General features: G+C 39.4%; 1 protein-coding gene across 8 annotated transcripts in view; it reads right to left on the bottom strand.

Moving 5' to 3' along the window:
• LOC142338681 (synaptic vesicular amine transporter-like) overlaps window positions 1-17260 on the bottom strand; it is a 69542-nt gene that overhangs the window by 31011 nt on the left and 21271 nt on the right. For 5 of the 8 annotated variants that reach the window (XM_075388548.1, XM_075388571.1, XM_075388577.1 and 2 more), the window contains exons 2-3: window positions 5810-6485; window positions 1819-2044 (exon numbers count right to left, since the gene is read on the bottom strand). In XM_075388548.1, the coding sequence (XP_075244663.1) occupies window positions 1819-2044; window positions 5810-6311 (728 nt within the window). In that variant the 5' untranslated portion in view covers window positions 6312-6485. Of the gene's footprint in view, window positions 1-1818; window positions 2045-2221; window positions 2421-5809; window positions 6486-9541; window positions 9708-17260 lie in introns of those variants that run through there. The other 3 variants (XM_075388600.1, XM_075388584.1, XM_075388592.1) reach the window with 2 other exon arrangements.

Raw genomic sequence — 17260 nt, 5'->3', positions numbered from 1 at the left:
TCCCCAAAATCAAATCACCATCATGATCTAATTAATTTTTCTACTTAGTAAAAACTCCATTTGTCCTCTTCCGAAAGTCCATAACTCAACACATTACGAGATCTATTGCACTTTTAGTTAAAATTACGAAAACTCAGAGTCGAAGCCAAAATGAAAACATGAGCGATTCCTTGAAAACGAATATTTTGTTCATTCCCTTTGATTTGATTGTAAATCGGGTTTGCCATTAACGGAACCTCGATATGAAAAGTGACTAATCCCCAGATGACTTAAAACAATAATATAAAACTTTTCTAAAATAAGAGCTCTCAAATGAAATTCGAATTTTTTTTATAGTAAATTTCCCTATGGCACCAGAATTAGACATTTTTTCGCCTTTCGTTTATAAGGAACTCAAAGTTTTTGAATTAATTTTTTTTAACTAAAAAAATCTTATTTTGAAAAAAATACATTAAAAGTGAACAAAATTATGCTAAATACCCCGTGTCCACACAAAACTTCAACCCTCGATACTTCCTCCAAAAAAAACAAAAATAAAAAAAAAATTTTAAATTTCGAATTCTACGCTCCACGAGCTTTTTAATTATACCACTTACATTTCTCTACGATGAATATATCGATCGGCCAAAATTGATTGAACAAAAAAACCGATTTGACTATATAAATCCTCCCACCCCCACATGTGGGGTCGGAACAATAAATAGACTAGGGTATAATTATTGAGTCAAGAGCATGTGAGCCATACGAGACCGCTGTACATGGCCATGCCTCTAACACAATGTTGAATGTAATCTGGAAACAAAGACGGCTGGTTATCGCGGCGAAGCACCCTGGGTCGAGGAGTCACCGCTAAAAATCGCTAAGAGATGTAAGATTTGCGGTGAATTTGAGTAAAAGTGTAAGATTTGCTGAATGCGGTGAAAAAAAACTTTTAAGCGGTGAAAAAAGTATTTTCACCGCTTAAGCGGTGAAAGAAAATTTTTCACCGCTACCAGCAGGATGCAGTGAAAAAATTTTTTCCGCGCTACTAGCAGAATGCGGTGAAAAAAATTTTTCACCGCTAAGAACCGCAAAAATTCACCGCATTCAACGCTAAAAGATGCGAGCGCTTTGCGGTGAAAAAAGTTTTTTTTCACCACTATTCACTGCTAATCTTACTTTATTTTTTGGCCAAACCTCGACCCAGGACACGCCCACCAGTACGCCAACTAGGAATATATTATCTGGGAATATTGAAATTTTATTTCTTAATCGATAAATTTGTTGTCCATTTGAAACAAATTTTTTGTCGCTCATTTGATACGTCGCCTTGTTGAACCGTCTTCTTGCCTCTCTGAAGTCAATAAACTGATACGTTAAAAGTCAAAAGCTTTTTATGGTTTATAGGGATAATTCATAGAGTTCATTGGGAGTTTCCGCTTTCGGTGACGAACCGCTTTCGGTTTATGTAGAAGTAGCGATAAGTAGTGGCCGGATTTTCGATTTTAAAAAAATCATCAAGTGTATACCTATAAAATATTTTTATATATGTAATATGAGCAGAATACTACTGTAACTTAATCTCTGAGAGGAAGTTAAGTTCTTTCGACAAACTTGAGGTATATCAGAAAATTCTCTGCAATCTTTTGAGATCTGATCAAATTATAACACCTTATGTAACCTTTTATAGGGTAAAACCTGATTAGACAAAAATAATTGGTGCAAGATATGACAATCCTATAAGAAGATCCACGCCTTTACATACTTTTGCCAATAATTTTATCCAAAATTTGTCAGAGCTTATTCAATACTTTGGGAGTCAATGGGAAATGAACGAACTGTGGATATTCGTAAGCATTTGTGTCGTTGTCACTGCTGAACTCTGCTAATATTTCGGATGGTGGTGGCATGGTGCGACCCGAAGACCCCTGATCACTCTGCTGTCTGCTATTGGTGTTGTCTGATGACGTCATGGAAGAAGCGTAGGAGGAGGAGGAGGAGGACGAGGACACCGTGTCCCCATTGGGATGCTCCAATTTGTACAGGTAATCAGGGATAATTGGCACTGAAACAATGCAACACGAAATAATGGGTTTTATTTACTCAACAGTTTAAATTTCAGCCACGTGAAACGAAGCTTGCATTTTGATAAGAAACTTGTCTTAGCGAGATGGTCTGCTAAGAAGGTCTGCTAATTACTGAAAGAAAATTTGATAAGCGTAAAAATTAAAGTAAAACTTACAAGTCTGGAAAGTATTTTTAAATACCAATATTACAATGGCCCCCGTACTGAAATTTTCTATTTGGTTAGAAAGGACTAAATGATTAGCAGATGGCCAGAACAGATGTACATCTGAGAAATGTAATTTTCTACTTTCTACTATACGACTATATATTAATCTAAGCAAACAACCAAACAGGCTCATGCAAATCAGTCTCAAAACTGAACGGCGTAGTCACAGTTGACTCTTACTAGAATGTTACAAAAGAAAAACATCCTACCGCCTCCAGTCCATTCAGTGCTTTTTCCCCAGCCCATTTTTCATTCAGAGACAAAAGAAATTCTTCATGTAATTAAAACAAAATCCGGGAGCTGTTTCTCTTTCCTAGTGCACAACTGTTCAATATGTTCACTATATTTTTAAAATGTTTTTTTTTAAATTTTTGTACTTAAGCGACTTATGTTTTTCCAAACATTCAAATTTATCTGGCAGTTGCGAACTTTATACAACATTGGCATTCTTTGTCAATATCGACCGTTTAATTCTTTTGCAAAGATACATAAAATGGCACCATTGAAAAGCAGCTCATGAAAAACTGAATCGATAGTTGAAATGAAATTTTAAAACTCATTAAAATTTTAAATAATGAGGCTTAAAGAACTCAATATTTTCAAATTTCATTCTTTTTCGCTTAGCCTACGCTTATTTGCGTATATAACCCCGCGACACAGCGACTGAGAGATACTCCATTAACAAGCAGATTCAAAAGAAAGATCTAGATTGGCAGTTAGGCTCAACAATAAAAGTGTTTGAGTCAAAGAATTTAAAAAAAAATTTTTTCCACATAATTTTTTATTTCAGATAGAGCGTTTGTAATCCAGCAAAAAGTTGTTCGTGGTTACAATAGGTTCTGATTACATCCAAATTGAACAGAGATCCGGTATATCTACGTCAGTTATGGCAACGCCTCTAAGTAACTGTTTTAACTGAAAAAAAAAACCTATTTTTTTGAAAAATTCAACTAACTTTTATTCTATACGAGCACGCAGTTTATACTTCTCCCAATTGAAATCAAAAATTTAGATTAAAAGTATTCGTCTAAAAATGGCAAAATTGAAAACAATTGTTTTGACTTTGAATATTTTTTCAAAATGATGTTTTAAGTATTGGCTTTAATTAACGTTCTTTCTTTGTGCAGGCTCATTATTCATCAAATTTATCAATTTCCAGTGAGGCGTTTGTCAAAGATTTTAAAAAATTAAGTTGACAGCTAGGCTCTCTATGACTTTAGCACCATTTCTGTTCGTAACGTGTTTTTGTAAAATTCTGAGTTTTGCCCGCGGTTGTTGCTTTATTCAAGTTTTATATCTGTGCTTTTGCTATCTTGTGCTTGGGTTAAAAATGAAGGTTCTGTGGCGGTCATGATTGATATTGAGAGAAATCCTTTTAAGCGTTTCCGTTGATACCTAAAGATCTATTTCGGCTTTGTTTATATTTGTTTTCATAAATTGTTAATCAAGTTTCCAATTTTAATATTAGATGTGGTTCTTTTTCTTGTTTTTTACAAAGTATCTTTTAAAAAAACCATATTTCACATTGCAACATAATTGATAAATCTAGAGGTTATCATTTTTTATTTGATGCATTCTGTCACATCAAAACTATTAGACTAAGGTTATATTAGACTTAGCCTGAAAATGACAGACCTCATTTGATGTGACAATTTGACTAGGCATGATTAAAGATCTTAATAGTAGAATTTTGCGTTTCTTATTTTAAGGTATTTTTACGAGAAGTTGTTTTCAGAATAACTAGCGACTATTTAGTTTTTTGCCATTTTGTGCTGCTTCTTCCCGATCTTCCATTGAATATCAGCAGTGATGGGCCCCATTATGCCCTTTGTTTCTAATGATAAAATCTTTTTTGCGCGACTTTGTTGGTGCCTGTTTTAATGAATTTGAGACCACTAATTTTCAAAGACAAAATCAGATTCTACTTTTGTCTTTTATTCGTTTTCCCCAATTTTAAGTTCATTGATATCCTTCAGAATCTCTGCTTTCCTATGTCAAACGTCCTTTCAACTATTGTAATCGCACTTTCTAGTTTTGACGCAACAACGTCATCTAAAGGGTGAGCAAATAAGGAAAAAAAACTTTTTCGCTTTGTTCATTTTGGATTATATACTGATATACGTTTCCTGAAGTTGGCCATCAAGAGCAACTCCAATCATATGATAAAACGCTAGGTCCTGTTACAACTCTTTTCTATGGAATATTATTCCGAATTTGTCATCCTATGTTTTTTACCTTGTCGGAAAAAACTACTTTTCATTTTTTTCAACTATTATGCCTAAAATCTTCTCTAAGTAATTTTCAGTCAACAGTCAACCTACTCAGTTTGAATTCATAGAGCACTTACTCAGCAAAACAACCTGAAACGGACGAAGTCAAGAATGAAAAAATAAGTCAAAGATCAAACGGGATATGCCCATAGAGCCAAATTTTGAATCTTTGATACATAAACTTTCGGATCTTTTCGTTTTATGCCTCCCAGTACGTTATGCCCCCTAATTATAGAGGACGTACCATTACATAGTAAATTTTTATGTAAAAATATGGAAAGTGCGTCAGGGGGCGCAATTAATATGCACCCACGAAGCGGGGGGCACACACGGAAAAGATCCAATTTTTGTTTTATTTAGTTTAGTATCTTCGTCTAAATACCAATTGGTATTCGTAGTAGTTTTTTATCTTTTCATATGTAAATAGCAGTAAAGCAACTAACAACACATTCTTTGGGATTATTGTATAAGAAAATTATTAATTTAGTATCATTCATTTTTTCTTACTTCATTAATCAATAGCGGCTATTTTTTTTTTAAAAAAAAAGAGAGCAATTTTTGTCGATTTGAACTCATTTTTTCAAAATCGCTTTTTAAGTGGAAATAAAAAGGCATTTTTTTAAAATTAGTTTTTGTCGGATGTTGAGTTTTGAAGGAGAAATTAGCTGAGAGAAACCTCTCTAAAATTGATAGACTGGTTGTTGCTGTTTTGATCGTTTAAAAACTTTTTCAGATTTTTTAGAATTCAAACTTACGAATCCATTCATTTTGGATGCTCGAGCAAAGCTAGCAAAAAAAAACATTTTTCCAATGGTTGTCGTGACCGTATATGATTTAAACTTTTGTCAAATCTACTATCATTTATCAAATTAATACTCATACTTACCCCTCATCTCGGAAAACAGCTATTTGGTAGGTTGGAATACTTCCTGTGCAAAGCAGAGAGGTTTTCCATCTTGCATTACTATCAAAAAAATTTTTGCATTGAGAAATTTGACACATTTGGAATCGGGCATCATGGCAATGTATATTTAAGTTTTGGGTCATAATTTTCTGACACGTAAATACTTAACCTCATAATACTGAAAACAAAACCAAGTTCAAAAGATATCTACAAAGGAGAGAAAACAGTTCCCGGTTTCTACAAGTTCAACTCTTTTTAAACAGGGCATGCACTGGGGGAGGGGGGCAGGGATAGCGGCGAGGTGAGTCGTAAATCGTGATTCGGACAATGTTTACGAGAATGAAGCACGTATGAGGCACTCACCAATACTTGTCAGTAGCATATTGTCCAAAAGGAGCGCAATAAAGACAATAAATATGAGAAGCTTCCGCGAGTTTCGCATCTTTTCTAGTACTGGGGCCATTTTTGATGGCAACTCGTAGCTGTTTGCAGATGAAAAATATACACCAGGTGTTGTCTGATGTTGATACGAGAAGGCTTCCGATTTCTTCTCACCACCCGGTTCGTAATTGTTATTGAAAAGCAGTTCTTTAGGCGAATTCAAAGAGTCGGCAATGCTCGCGTTGGGATAAGATGTCGTGTATGAATTTGGGTGCAAGTTTGCCGAGTGGGAGCGACTTGGGTTCGAGGAGTTACTGGTTGTGAGAGGGTTGGACGATGATAATGATGACGAGATTGTGGATCGAATTGGCTGGTGTTCGACGCGTATAATTCCCGATTCGGGTGCAGTTGGCGAATGCCGAGACAGATACGAGGTCGATGCCGACTCACCTTGCCTCCCCGGACCCGCCCCCGATTGATACATGTTGAAAGTTGCTGTAGTGGCAGCAGAGGGAATGTTGTTTGGTTTGTTCACGTGCAGCAGAGGTGGAGTGACAACAATGACAACAACAACTACAAGGAGAGAGCACTGATTGGGGGCACTGCGGGTGTTGAGCCCAGAAGGGAGGAGGAGGGTGTGAGACTAGATTAGTTAGCACTAAACAGAAACAAAAAGTAACAGTAACAAACTAGTTAGAATAATTGCTACATTTCTATTTCACCGCTGCAAGCACGTTTATAATGCTCTATTCGTTCATTTCAGGCCAAACCAGCGCCCAAATATCGCTTGATTATCTCCGGCGCAATTTCAACTCAAATTTTAAACAAGTTTTTAAACTTGGCTTTCTGCGAGAAACTGAAAAACTCAGATTCTTCAAATCTGCTTTTGTAATTTAATGACTGCTATAATACATTCTTTGATGACAAGACCGATCAAAAACGGCCAATTTTGCGTGAAATGATTGGTTGGATTTGTCTTTTGAGGAAATTATCGTTTTTTTAAACTGTTTTTGATCATCTTTTTAGGTTCCAAAAACACGCTCAAGTTAATTTTTTTATGCCGTAGTAAATCTAAGTTTTGAACAAAAAATGGATCGAGGTCGAAACATCTCTAAATAAAACTAAATGAGGTTTTATTTAGAGAAATACAGAGGAAAAAAATTGCCTCTTAATCAATCTAGGACAAGCAAATCACACTGAGGCCCATAACTCCTATTGTCCTCAAACTGCAAATGTAAAACGAGAATACATTTCTATCAAAACTGAGAATATATCCGAATTTAATTACTCGAATGAATTTATATTCATTCCAATTGATATAACAACAAGTGGCCAGGATTTTCTTTATATAATACAAGCGAGCAAAATTGCAAATTTCCCTATATCAGAGGCCAAAATGATAAATCATTATCGCAATCCCATTCAAAAGGTTTTCGTCCATGTAAAACTATTGCAAAACGGAATACGCATCGTATATTCACACGCCTCTTAAATGTGCCAATACAACCCTCGTAACGTATCATTATGTCATAAAAATGCCGTCTAAGAAGGATCCTCGTTTAGGTTCACAAGAGTGCCAAAACAATGAGCCCTGCGAAAAGTGGTTGAAACAGTTTCATTTATGCGTTTGGCAAATGGTTAGTCAAAAATTCAAAACGGTTGAAATTTTGCGGAAAAAATGTCTCCAAAACTGTCAGTTTTTTGAAAAAATCTCAAGCGAGACATTTAAGCACAATGAGAAAGCATTGGACGGCTCCTAAATAAAAACAGTCTCCCTCAAATTTTAATCAACACGTAAAAATTCAAATCTAGGGTATCAAAAACATCACAGCGATAAACTCAGTGCAAGATAGGCTTACTTATGCCTATGGGTTTTTCTCTTGAAGTTGATACAGGGCAAAAAATCAGGTGCAACCAATAAAATTGATAGTTTTCATGTCTTACACAAATTAGCAAACTTTGTTGAGGAAAGCGCGGTGGAGGTTTTTCTATAAAACATTAAAAAAGCTGAAGCGCTTTGATACAACAGACTGACCAAGATCACAAATTCAAAAAAATTAAAGGAAGCTAAAGAGACAAAGGTTGGGCACAATAAGAAATGACCACACTCATCAGATTCATCGAAGTTAAATTGGAGTGCCTAATAATAAAAATCGCTGGGAAAAAAAGAAGCATTTGAATCAGCAGTGAACTTCACTAAACGGCAATTAACTTAAAAGTTTTCGCAATTAACTATTGTATACCAGTTAGGAAGAGATTATTGAGAAAATTTTAAAGAAAACAGAATAAACTCAGTAGTTTTACTTGTTTCTGAAAAGTTTTTTTAACCCTGGTAATGTCACGTTGTACATAAAAATTACCGTCAAAAACGTTTATAACACTCACTATTTTTTCCACACTCTCAAATAATCAGCAATAAGAAAAGTGGCCAAAAAAGCCATTTGCTATGTTTTGAATGGGTAATACCGTCAAGAATTCATAACCTTAGACATTTTTCTCCTAAAATTATAAATTTTGTCCCTAATATAAAATTGTATGTTGTTTTTTAAGAGAAAATTATAATTACTGCACTCAAAGACCAGGGAATAGCATTAAAAAGTACCCAAAAAATGCTGAAAATTTTGACTCTGCAGACAAATCAAATCTCAAATCTGGAGCTATATGGCGTGGTAAATATCACGAGAATGTGTTCAATGAAAGAAAAACTTCATTATAGTATTTTTAAAGCACGTTTTGAAGAAAGCAAACGAAACAAAAAGGCAGGCAAAATTATTAAATTTGATTTTTTGTCTCTCGAAGATTAGCAAGCTTGTGCGTTGAATGTCTTCTATAAAAAAAGTTCTTAGAGTAACATCAAACAGTTTAAACAAATTCAGGTTTTTTGTTGCATGTTTTGTAATGATGCAAAATCCAAAAAATCAAAAATCATTAAGCAACTCTATAAAGCTGATGAGGCAAATGTTAGGCAGAATAACAATTGCCCAGATTCGTCAAAGCCATTGAGCTTAAAATGGAGATCCTGTTAGTTGAAATAACTTGGAAAAAGAAGCATTCCTATACATAGTTTGGGGAGAAACGCATCTCAATAAAGAGTTCAAATGAGATCAAATAGTTTTTAAAAATTTTTAAAAGCGGCAAAAGAATTTTTGTGCAAGCAAATTGAGAGTTTTCTTTCTAAATAATAGACCAGATTATATGAGCTTGCTGCCCAAGCTGCAATTGTGGCAAAAATTCATACAAACGTTTGGACCCAATAAAATATAGCCCAATATATATCGAGACGTACAGTTTATTGACCACAAAAATTAGGGCATTTTAAAACTCGCAAAGTGTGTGTTTTCGTAAAGGTTACATGAACTTACCCAAGTCACATCGAATTTCGGGCTTTACGTTGCAATGTTCCTCGTGGATATCGGTAAACGCCAGAAGTTCTCGATGACTATATGTATATTATATAATGTATATCATATTTTAAATTTGGATATAGTAGAAAATATTTGTTAGCTCCTGTGATTTTTTTGGCGAAACAAATTCATCGTACAAATTCATCGTACTTTATTTTGAGTGAGCTTCTCAATCTGGGTTACGCGCTTTGAACATCAAATGAACGTTTCTAAAATCTCTTTAAAACCTCCATAACTATGCATGCAAGCAGTCGTAGTAATCGCGTGCACCTAGTTGTAGAAAAGAAAGGGGGCGTTGAGTGGTACCCACCGATACATGTCAAAAGCATGTTGTCAAGGAGGAGAGCTATTAACACCATAAACACTAGGATGCGTTTGTTGCCCCTGAGACCTTCGAGGGAGGCCAAGAAGGCCACGCACTGGGGCAGGTTACCCCTTGGGGCTGAATAGGAGGCCCTGCTCTCGATACTCAAGGCCTGAAAACGATATAGATACTATCAACTTTTTTATTGTTTCTCAAAATGTGTTGCACGCTGTCATTCCGAACCCCATTTTTGTAATTTGATCTTATTTCGGACACAGCATGATTATGTACGAAAAGGTCACAAAAGGGCATGGTTTCTTTTTTGCGATTATGACCTCCCGGTTTTGTAAGTGAACTCCGCTCGTCATGTTCAGTAAAAGTACTGCAAGAATTAAACTCAATGCGTGCATGAACGAGTACCGAATTTGTACAATTTATTTTTTGTTGTATTTTGGTGGAATTTCGGACCAAGTAGACCGAAATATGCGTATCGTAATTTGGTTGATTGCACTCCAGAGTAGAAAACTTCAATCGCTTACATCATTTTTTCTATAGGTCCCATCAACATGTGTATGTCTTGTAGCTGATCTTCAGGACTTCGTTGACTTCTTCGCACCCCTCCGAATAAATGATTTTTTAACCAGAGTCTAACGCTTAGAATTCGCTCTTAAATACGCGCGCAATCAGCATTTTAGCAGAGCTACTATAAACTCAGTAAAACTGAAGTTCGGACAATTTTGATTCAAATTTTCGACATATAGCAACGTATAGTAAAGCAACAACGTATTATTGTAACGTACAAGCATTAGCGATGATCATAGCAACAAGTGAAAGCTTAGACGGCAAGGTTTTTTCGATGCTCTTTTACTGGTTTTTTGTCTGATGTTATTGACGTCAAATCAGTTCGTATTCAATCAGCAATTGTCTAGAAAACCTAAAAATATTAAGCCGAAAACCAGCTTAATCGATACATATCATGGTTATATTTACTTAAAATTAGGTTAAATGAACTTTTTCGGAACTTTCTATGTATATTAGAACGTTTTACACGCATTTAAATTCAAATCTAAATACTCAATTCTGATTGGTTAATATTCCTTCATTTACTACGTAACATCCTCCGGCCCGGAAGAAGATGTTGGGAAAACTGGTACAAGTTTTACAAGCAGACGGACGAGTGAACCGGTCGACGTACGTAAAACGGCAGAGCGCGCGACGCTATCGGAGCCGTAACGGAGTTCCACAATCCGAGCGGTTGGGTAGTAACCCCTAGGGTTGGTTTCCTCAACTATCCAAACCAAGTCACCGGTCTTAATGTGTTGCTCGGCAGGCGTCTGCCACTTAGAGCGTCGGTTCAGCGTCGGTACGTACTCTCTGATCCAACGGGACCAGATCGCATTAGCGTACGACTGCGCACGGGCGTAGCGTTTACGATGGTCAAGCTCATTATTGCCGACAACAGACGGAATACCGAAAGAGTATTCTCCTAAAAGAAAGTGGTTGGGCGTTAAAGCGTTCAAATCGCAGGGATCGGCGCTTACGGGTGTTAAAGGACGCGAATTGAGAGCATTCTCCACGAGACAAAAGGTAGTATGCAGCACCTCATCCGTGAGGCGACGCGTGCCAAGAATAGTATACAACACGCGCTTGAAGCTGCGTACCAACCTCTCCCAGATTCCACCTTGATGTGGTGCGCTGGGTGGATTGAACCTCCACTTTATACCTTTGTGAGCGAGCTCAGCTGCAATGTTGACAACGTTCCACTTTTCAATACTTTCTCGGAGTTCTTTCTCCGCTCCAATAAAGTTAGTGCCATTGTCCGACCAAATCATGGCAGGTGTACCCCTGCGTGACACAAACCGCTCAACTCCCATAACACAAGAACTGGTGTCCATGGATGTAACTATCTCGACATGGACAGCGCGAGTAGTGAGACAGGTGAAGAGGAAGCCCCACCTTTTCTCGGTAGTACGGCGGACAGTAACACAGAATGGCCCAAAGTAGTCAACGCCAGTGTTCGTGAAGGGGGGAGACTGGTAAGCAAGTCTCTCCTTAGGTAAGTCAGACATGATTGGTTGCATAGTTACAGCTTGGAATTCTCGGCATCTCAGGCAGTGTGCTTTGATGGAACGCAAGGATGATCTTAGTTTCAGTACTGTGTAGTGTTCCTGCACAATTGATCTTAGGTATTCAACGCCCTCATGATAATGCTTTACGTGCGTGTGTTCAAGGAACAGTTTTACAAATGGATGACGTGCATCTAAGATGATTGGGTACTTTACGTTAAACCCAACTTCAATTAACCGCTTGATGCGGCCCGAGGAACGGATTAGCCCATTTGGACTAATAAACGGTGAATGTGGAGCAATTCGGCTACTCCGTTTAACGAATTTAATGTCAAGAAGATCTTTTCTTTCGGCTTCAAAAGACTCTCCTTGCACCAAGTACTGTAGATGACGCTCGGCTTCGTCAAGCTCAGTAGGGTCGGTAATGCTACCATCGGGGTTACGGTAGCCGGCATGTTTCGGCAAAAGCCGGAGAACGTATGCGGCAATGCGCAAGTACTTTTGATAAGAACTAAACTTATCAAATGGAAATAACGACGGAACGGGGGTTGTCTGTTTTTTAACAGATGTAGCGAGAGAAAAATTGTCTTCTATGATGACTGCTTGGTTGACGCCAAGTTTGATGTTATTAATGACGTGTTTGTTCGGTACGGAAGGGAAACTTGAGTTAATTAAAAAATGTGGACCATTGACCCAACTGCTTAGTTGCAAAACCTCAGCGGACATTCCACGCGTGCCAGCGTCAGCTGGATTATCCTTAGTTGCGACGTGGTTCCATTGGTCTACGCTGGTAAACTCCAAAATTTCACAAACGCGGTTTGCAACAAAGATTGGTTGCTTTTCATTAGAGTTTATCCACTGAAGAACGGTCGTGCTGTCTGTCCACATGAATACTTGGTTAACAGTTACAGTAAGTGCCTGAATAATTTCGTTCTTCAGCCGAGCGGCAAGTAGAGCTGCTTGCAATTCCAGTTTAGGGACAGTCATTACTTTCATTGGCGCCACGCGCGCTTTCCCCAAAACAAACGCAAGCTCTGTTTTTATCTTGCCCGTAGGGGTTGTTACTCGGGCTCGAAGAAATGCGACGGCGCTAAAAATATCCTGGGAACTGTCACCGAACGTAGGCAACTCTGTATTATCAAAGGGTCCACTAAAGTAACTTCGAGGAATTTTGATGTTTTCAAGCTTTGGTAAGTCCGCACTCCAGACCAAAAATCTTTGAACCATGTCCTGTGGGAGCTCGTCATCCCATTGCTGTCCTGTGACACGCCAGATGTCTTTTAAGAGCAATCGCGCACCGACGGTAAACGGTGCGACAAGACCAATGGGGTCAAAGACTTTCGAGACAAGACTTAGGACCAAGCGTTGCGTGAGGGACTTGGTGATAGCGCAGCTTGTACCCCTACTCACAACTAAAGTGTCATTAGTGTGATCCCACTTTAACCCTAGCACATGCGATGAATCCTCCTGACATGAAACAATAACCTTGGGCTCAGTAGATTGAGGCGAACCATCAATTCGATCAGCCAGATTTTGCACATTGCTTACAAACTTTGTAAGCTTGAACCCACCGAGATGGAGAAGATGTACCAATTCCTTCGATCTATTGATGGCTTTCTCAGGATACTCCACTGAGTCAAGATAATCGTCCATGTAGAAGTTTTCAAGGACGGCTTTTGCAGCTTCGGGGTAAAGCTTGGCATTGTCTCTCGCAGTGCGTTGTAATGCATAGTTGGCGCATGTGGGCGAGTCTTTAGCCCCGAATATATGGCGCGTATATTGATACACTAGAACGTTAGTTGTGGGGTCCTCCCGCCACAGAAAGCGAAGGGATGGTTGATCTGATGGTAACACGCCAACCTGTAGAAACATTCCCTCGATGTCGGCGGAGACGGCATATGGATGTTGTCGGAAGCGAAGAAGTACGTAAATAAGATTTTGGAGCAGATCAGGGCCAGTGAGCAAAGATTTATTCAGTGAGGCGCCATGAAATTTTGCTGCTCCATTGAGCACCCTACGCACCTTACCTGGTTTGTTCGGGTTTATAACCGGATGGTGGGGTAGGTACCACTCTTTATCAGACCGGCTCTCAACCTTGTGAGCATCCGGAACCTCAATTACATACCCCTTATTTAGGTCTTCCTTGATGGTACTAGTATACTTCTCTCTGAGGTCTTCATCCTTGGCCAAACGTTTTTCGAGCGATTTTAGTTGCACAAGGGAGGAGAAGTAAATATTTGGGAGCTGAATGTTGTCTGCTGCCCACAGCATTCCGACATCGTATCTCAGGCCATTGTGTATGGTGGTACTCTCAAGGATCTCGTGAGCCCTTGCGTCTGCTGCAGATCTGGAGTCGACCTGCTTGTTTGCTCCGAATGATTAAATGTCGTACCATGACTTTACTTGACTTGCTAACTCATTGTCATGTTCGATATTCACTTTAAAGCACGTTGAGGTTGAACAAGAACTTGATGGTAACGGACCGCTTAAGACCCAACCTATGGGTAAGCGTACGGCAACGGGTGAACGCTTCTCATCGGCAGAGAAGTATTCTAACGGGCGGATGGCATGATAGACATCTTGGCCGAGTATCATCTCAATGTCTTTATAGGAATATGTCACGGGATCAAGGACTGCTAAGTGTGGGTAAGTCTCTTGCAGGGCCTTTACATTAATTATATCTGAGCCGACGTTCAGACTCTCCTTAACGAAAAGGTTGACAGTGAATGGTTCGAAATCTTGTTGTTCTCTTGGTTTCACAGTGACTTCAACAACCCTAGTATCAACTACTTCTTCGGTATTAATACCCTTGACAGTTAGCTTTAGTGCTTTACCGTGCAAACCGAGTCTATCTGCGAGACTACCGGCCACCCAAGAGTTACTGCAGGCGGTATCACACAAAACTAAAGCCTTGGTATCTAAACCGGACGAATTGACCAACTGCAATTCAGTCACCTGAAGGAGCCCCTTAACATCAGTAACAGATGACATTGTTGTGGTCTTATTAGGCTGGAGTTGACTAGAAGTTGCTTTACTTTGACCTGTGTTGCCAGAAGACTGTATAGTATTGGGATTTGTTGACTGTTTCGTTGGGAAAACCCTATCTGCTCCATGCAATAGTGAGTTATGCGAACTATTACACCCTTCTGCTCGGCACTTTTTTGGTTGAGGACACTGGCGGAATGTGTGCTTATCACGTAAGCACGAAAAGCAAAGTTTATCATCGGCCACCAACTTAGCTCTCTGGGTTAGAGTCTTTTCCTTGAAAACTCGACACTCCCATAGCCGGTGGTTACCTTTGCATACAATGCACCGAGAGTAAGTGTATGTGGAAGAAAATGGCATTTGCTTCTTTGTTTCCCTTTGTTGTGAGTTTGATGCAAACACTTTTGAGGCTGTTTTGGTCTTTGTTACTGAAGTGATGTTCTCTTCAGGTTTGGCCTTGGTTGCGCTTTGTTTCATAAGATCATGGGCCTCAGCCTTTTCTTTAAGGCAATCGTTAAAATCAAGGAGGGTAGGCTTAACCCAGTGCTTCTTAACCGTAAAGAGTGACCATGACTCTTTCATGTTTGGTGGTAACTTCTGTACCGCTTGATTAAGTAGGGAAGCGCTCTTCAAATTAGCATCATATGATAGTGACTTGAAAACCCCAACGAGGCTGGATATGGCTGCAGAACAGTTAATAATGTTATCACTATTGTGCATTTTAAGAGGCGGAAAGTTGCTTAGTTTATCCAAGTGTGCACTTACGACTGCCTGTGGCTGGCCAAATTTACGTTCCAAAGTCCTTAGTGCATCCTTGTACATTAAACCACAGTAAGCAAACTCGGCGATTGCAATCTTTGCTTTACCGGTGACGAGGGTTTTGAGGTATGTCAATTTAACGTCATCAGTTAGCGATTGCGAGTCAATCGCGCTTTTGAATTGACCATACCACTCGTGCCATTGTAATGGATCGCCATTATACTGAGCAAGTTTCCATTCTGGCAAGGGTTCATTTTTCTTGCTGGTTATTGCATCAGCTAATTCCCTAATCAATGACGCATTGTCCGGTATCGGAGGGGCAGGTGCAGACACCTGCGGACCACTCCAACTCAACGGAGTGGGCCCAACATAATGGTATGTTGGCTGAAAGACCGGAGTGGCCAGACCAGGTACAATATTACTTGTAGTTGCAATCGGGTTTTCCTGATGTGTGCCGGATGGTGATTGCATATCAATCAAAATGGGCGAATTCGAATTTATTTGGTGTGGAAAATTCGTAACTGATGGTGCGATGTGTGCCTGTACATTTGGAGCAACATTATTTACGGTGGTAGCGTCTTGGTTGACTAATGACGGATTGTGCTGTGGAAAACGCCAATGAATCATATTTGGCACAAAACTTTGGCCGAGAGGGATATTGGGCATATTTGGGACAGTAGCAGCAACGGAACGTACAGCTTTGTGTACTGGGTTATTATTATTCTGAAAAGTGTTGTTGACAAGAGGAGGATTAATCAAAGGGGCGCGTGGGATGGGAGCAGTGAGGTTAGGTGCGAAGACTGGGTTCGGAATGGGAAGGACGTTAGGATGAGTGGGTTCGGAGTTGTGCTGTTGAATGTTCGGACTTGGTGGGGCGCTTGGGTGCAGGGGAACGTTTATTGCGGGGGCTGGATGATTTGTTGTCGGAAAAGGAGGAAGAGTGGCGTTTGGCGCTCGGGGGACAAAATTAATTTGTTGTCGGGAGCATATTTGCTGGGCCGAATTATTCTTGGGCAGACTTGATGTTTCAGGTCCCCTGGATTGTGGAATTAGAAGTTGTGCGTTTGGAAATAACTCTGTTGCATTATTCTGATTTTCTTGCGGTGCGAACGGCTGTGGTGGAATGGGCTGTTGAATGGGTGGTGAAGAAGCCCCTGGGGCGTGTACAGAAGGCGGCTGACTATCCGCGGTTCCTTGATTAGTTATGCTTGGATGCGCCATGCCTTGCTGTCCTGTTTGATCCATTTGCGCTCTTAGGTGCGCCTGGTACAACGCCTGTGTGTTAGCAGCAGCCAAAAAATTTTCAGGTGGAGTATCATAGGGGTCGAGTTGCTGCAAGGTCTCATTGCCTAAAATGTAATTGCCTCGACATTTTTTTGGAATAGAATGCCTTGAAATTTCAGTGTTCTGATCTTCCACTGTTTTGCCGTTGTTGTGAATAGGACATTCTGGAGGGTCAATTGTAACCTCTGGTTCACTAGTTTTCTCCTCATTGTGAAAACTTAAAGCAAGTGAGGTGTTGATCCAGTCTCGGACAGCCTTTTCACTTCTCATTGAGCTCCTAGCACTTGCAGTTGTTTCAGATTGGCTACCTTTAGAAACGGCGGCCAGCAATTCAAATTCTTGCAGAGTTGCCTCTGCCAACCGTTCCCTGTTGTTTTCCTCCAGTTCATCTAATTCCATTTGCTTTTTCTGTTTAGCAAGGCGAATGGCTGCCTCATTCTGTTTTTCAATTTCTTCACGCTTCATCTTAGCAATTACATAATCATGTTTACGCTGACTGGATGTTTTTGACGATGTCATAATTGAGGGAAGTCTAGAACGAATGGAAGCCCTTGGTTCCTGGAACTCACTCACTTTATCATCAGCAGAGTTGATGTAGTTTCGTGCTGAAGCTAGGATCTTGTCGTTCTTA

This window comes from Convolutriloba macropyga, chromosome 1 (assembly GCF_964194025.1).
Source record: "Convolutriloba macropyga chromosome 1, txConMacr16.3, whole genome shotgun sequence".
In the NCBI taxonomy this organism is placed as follows: domain Eukaryota; kingdom Metazoa; phylum Xenacoelomorpha; order Acoela; family Convolutidae; genus Convolutriloba; species Convolutriloba macropyga.
Note: the sequence above shows the minus strand (reverse complement) of the source record. Positions and strands in the feature narration are given on the sequence as shown.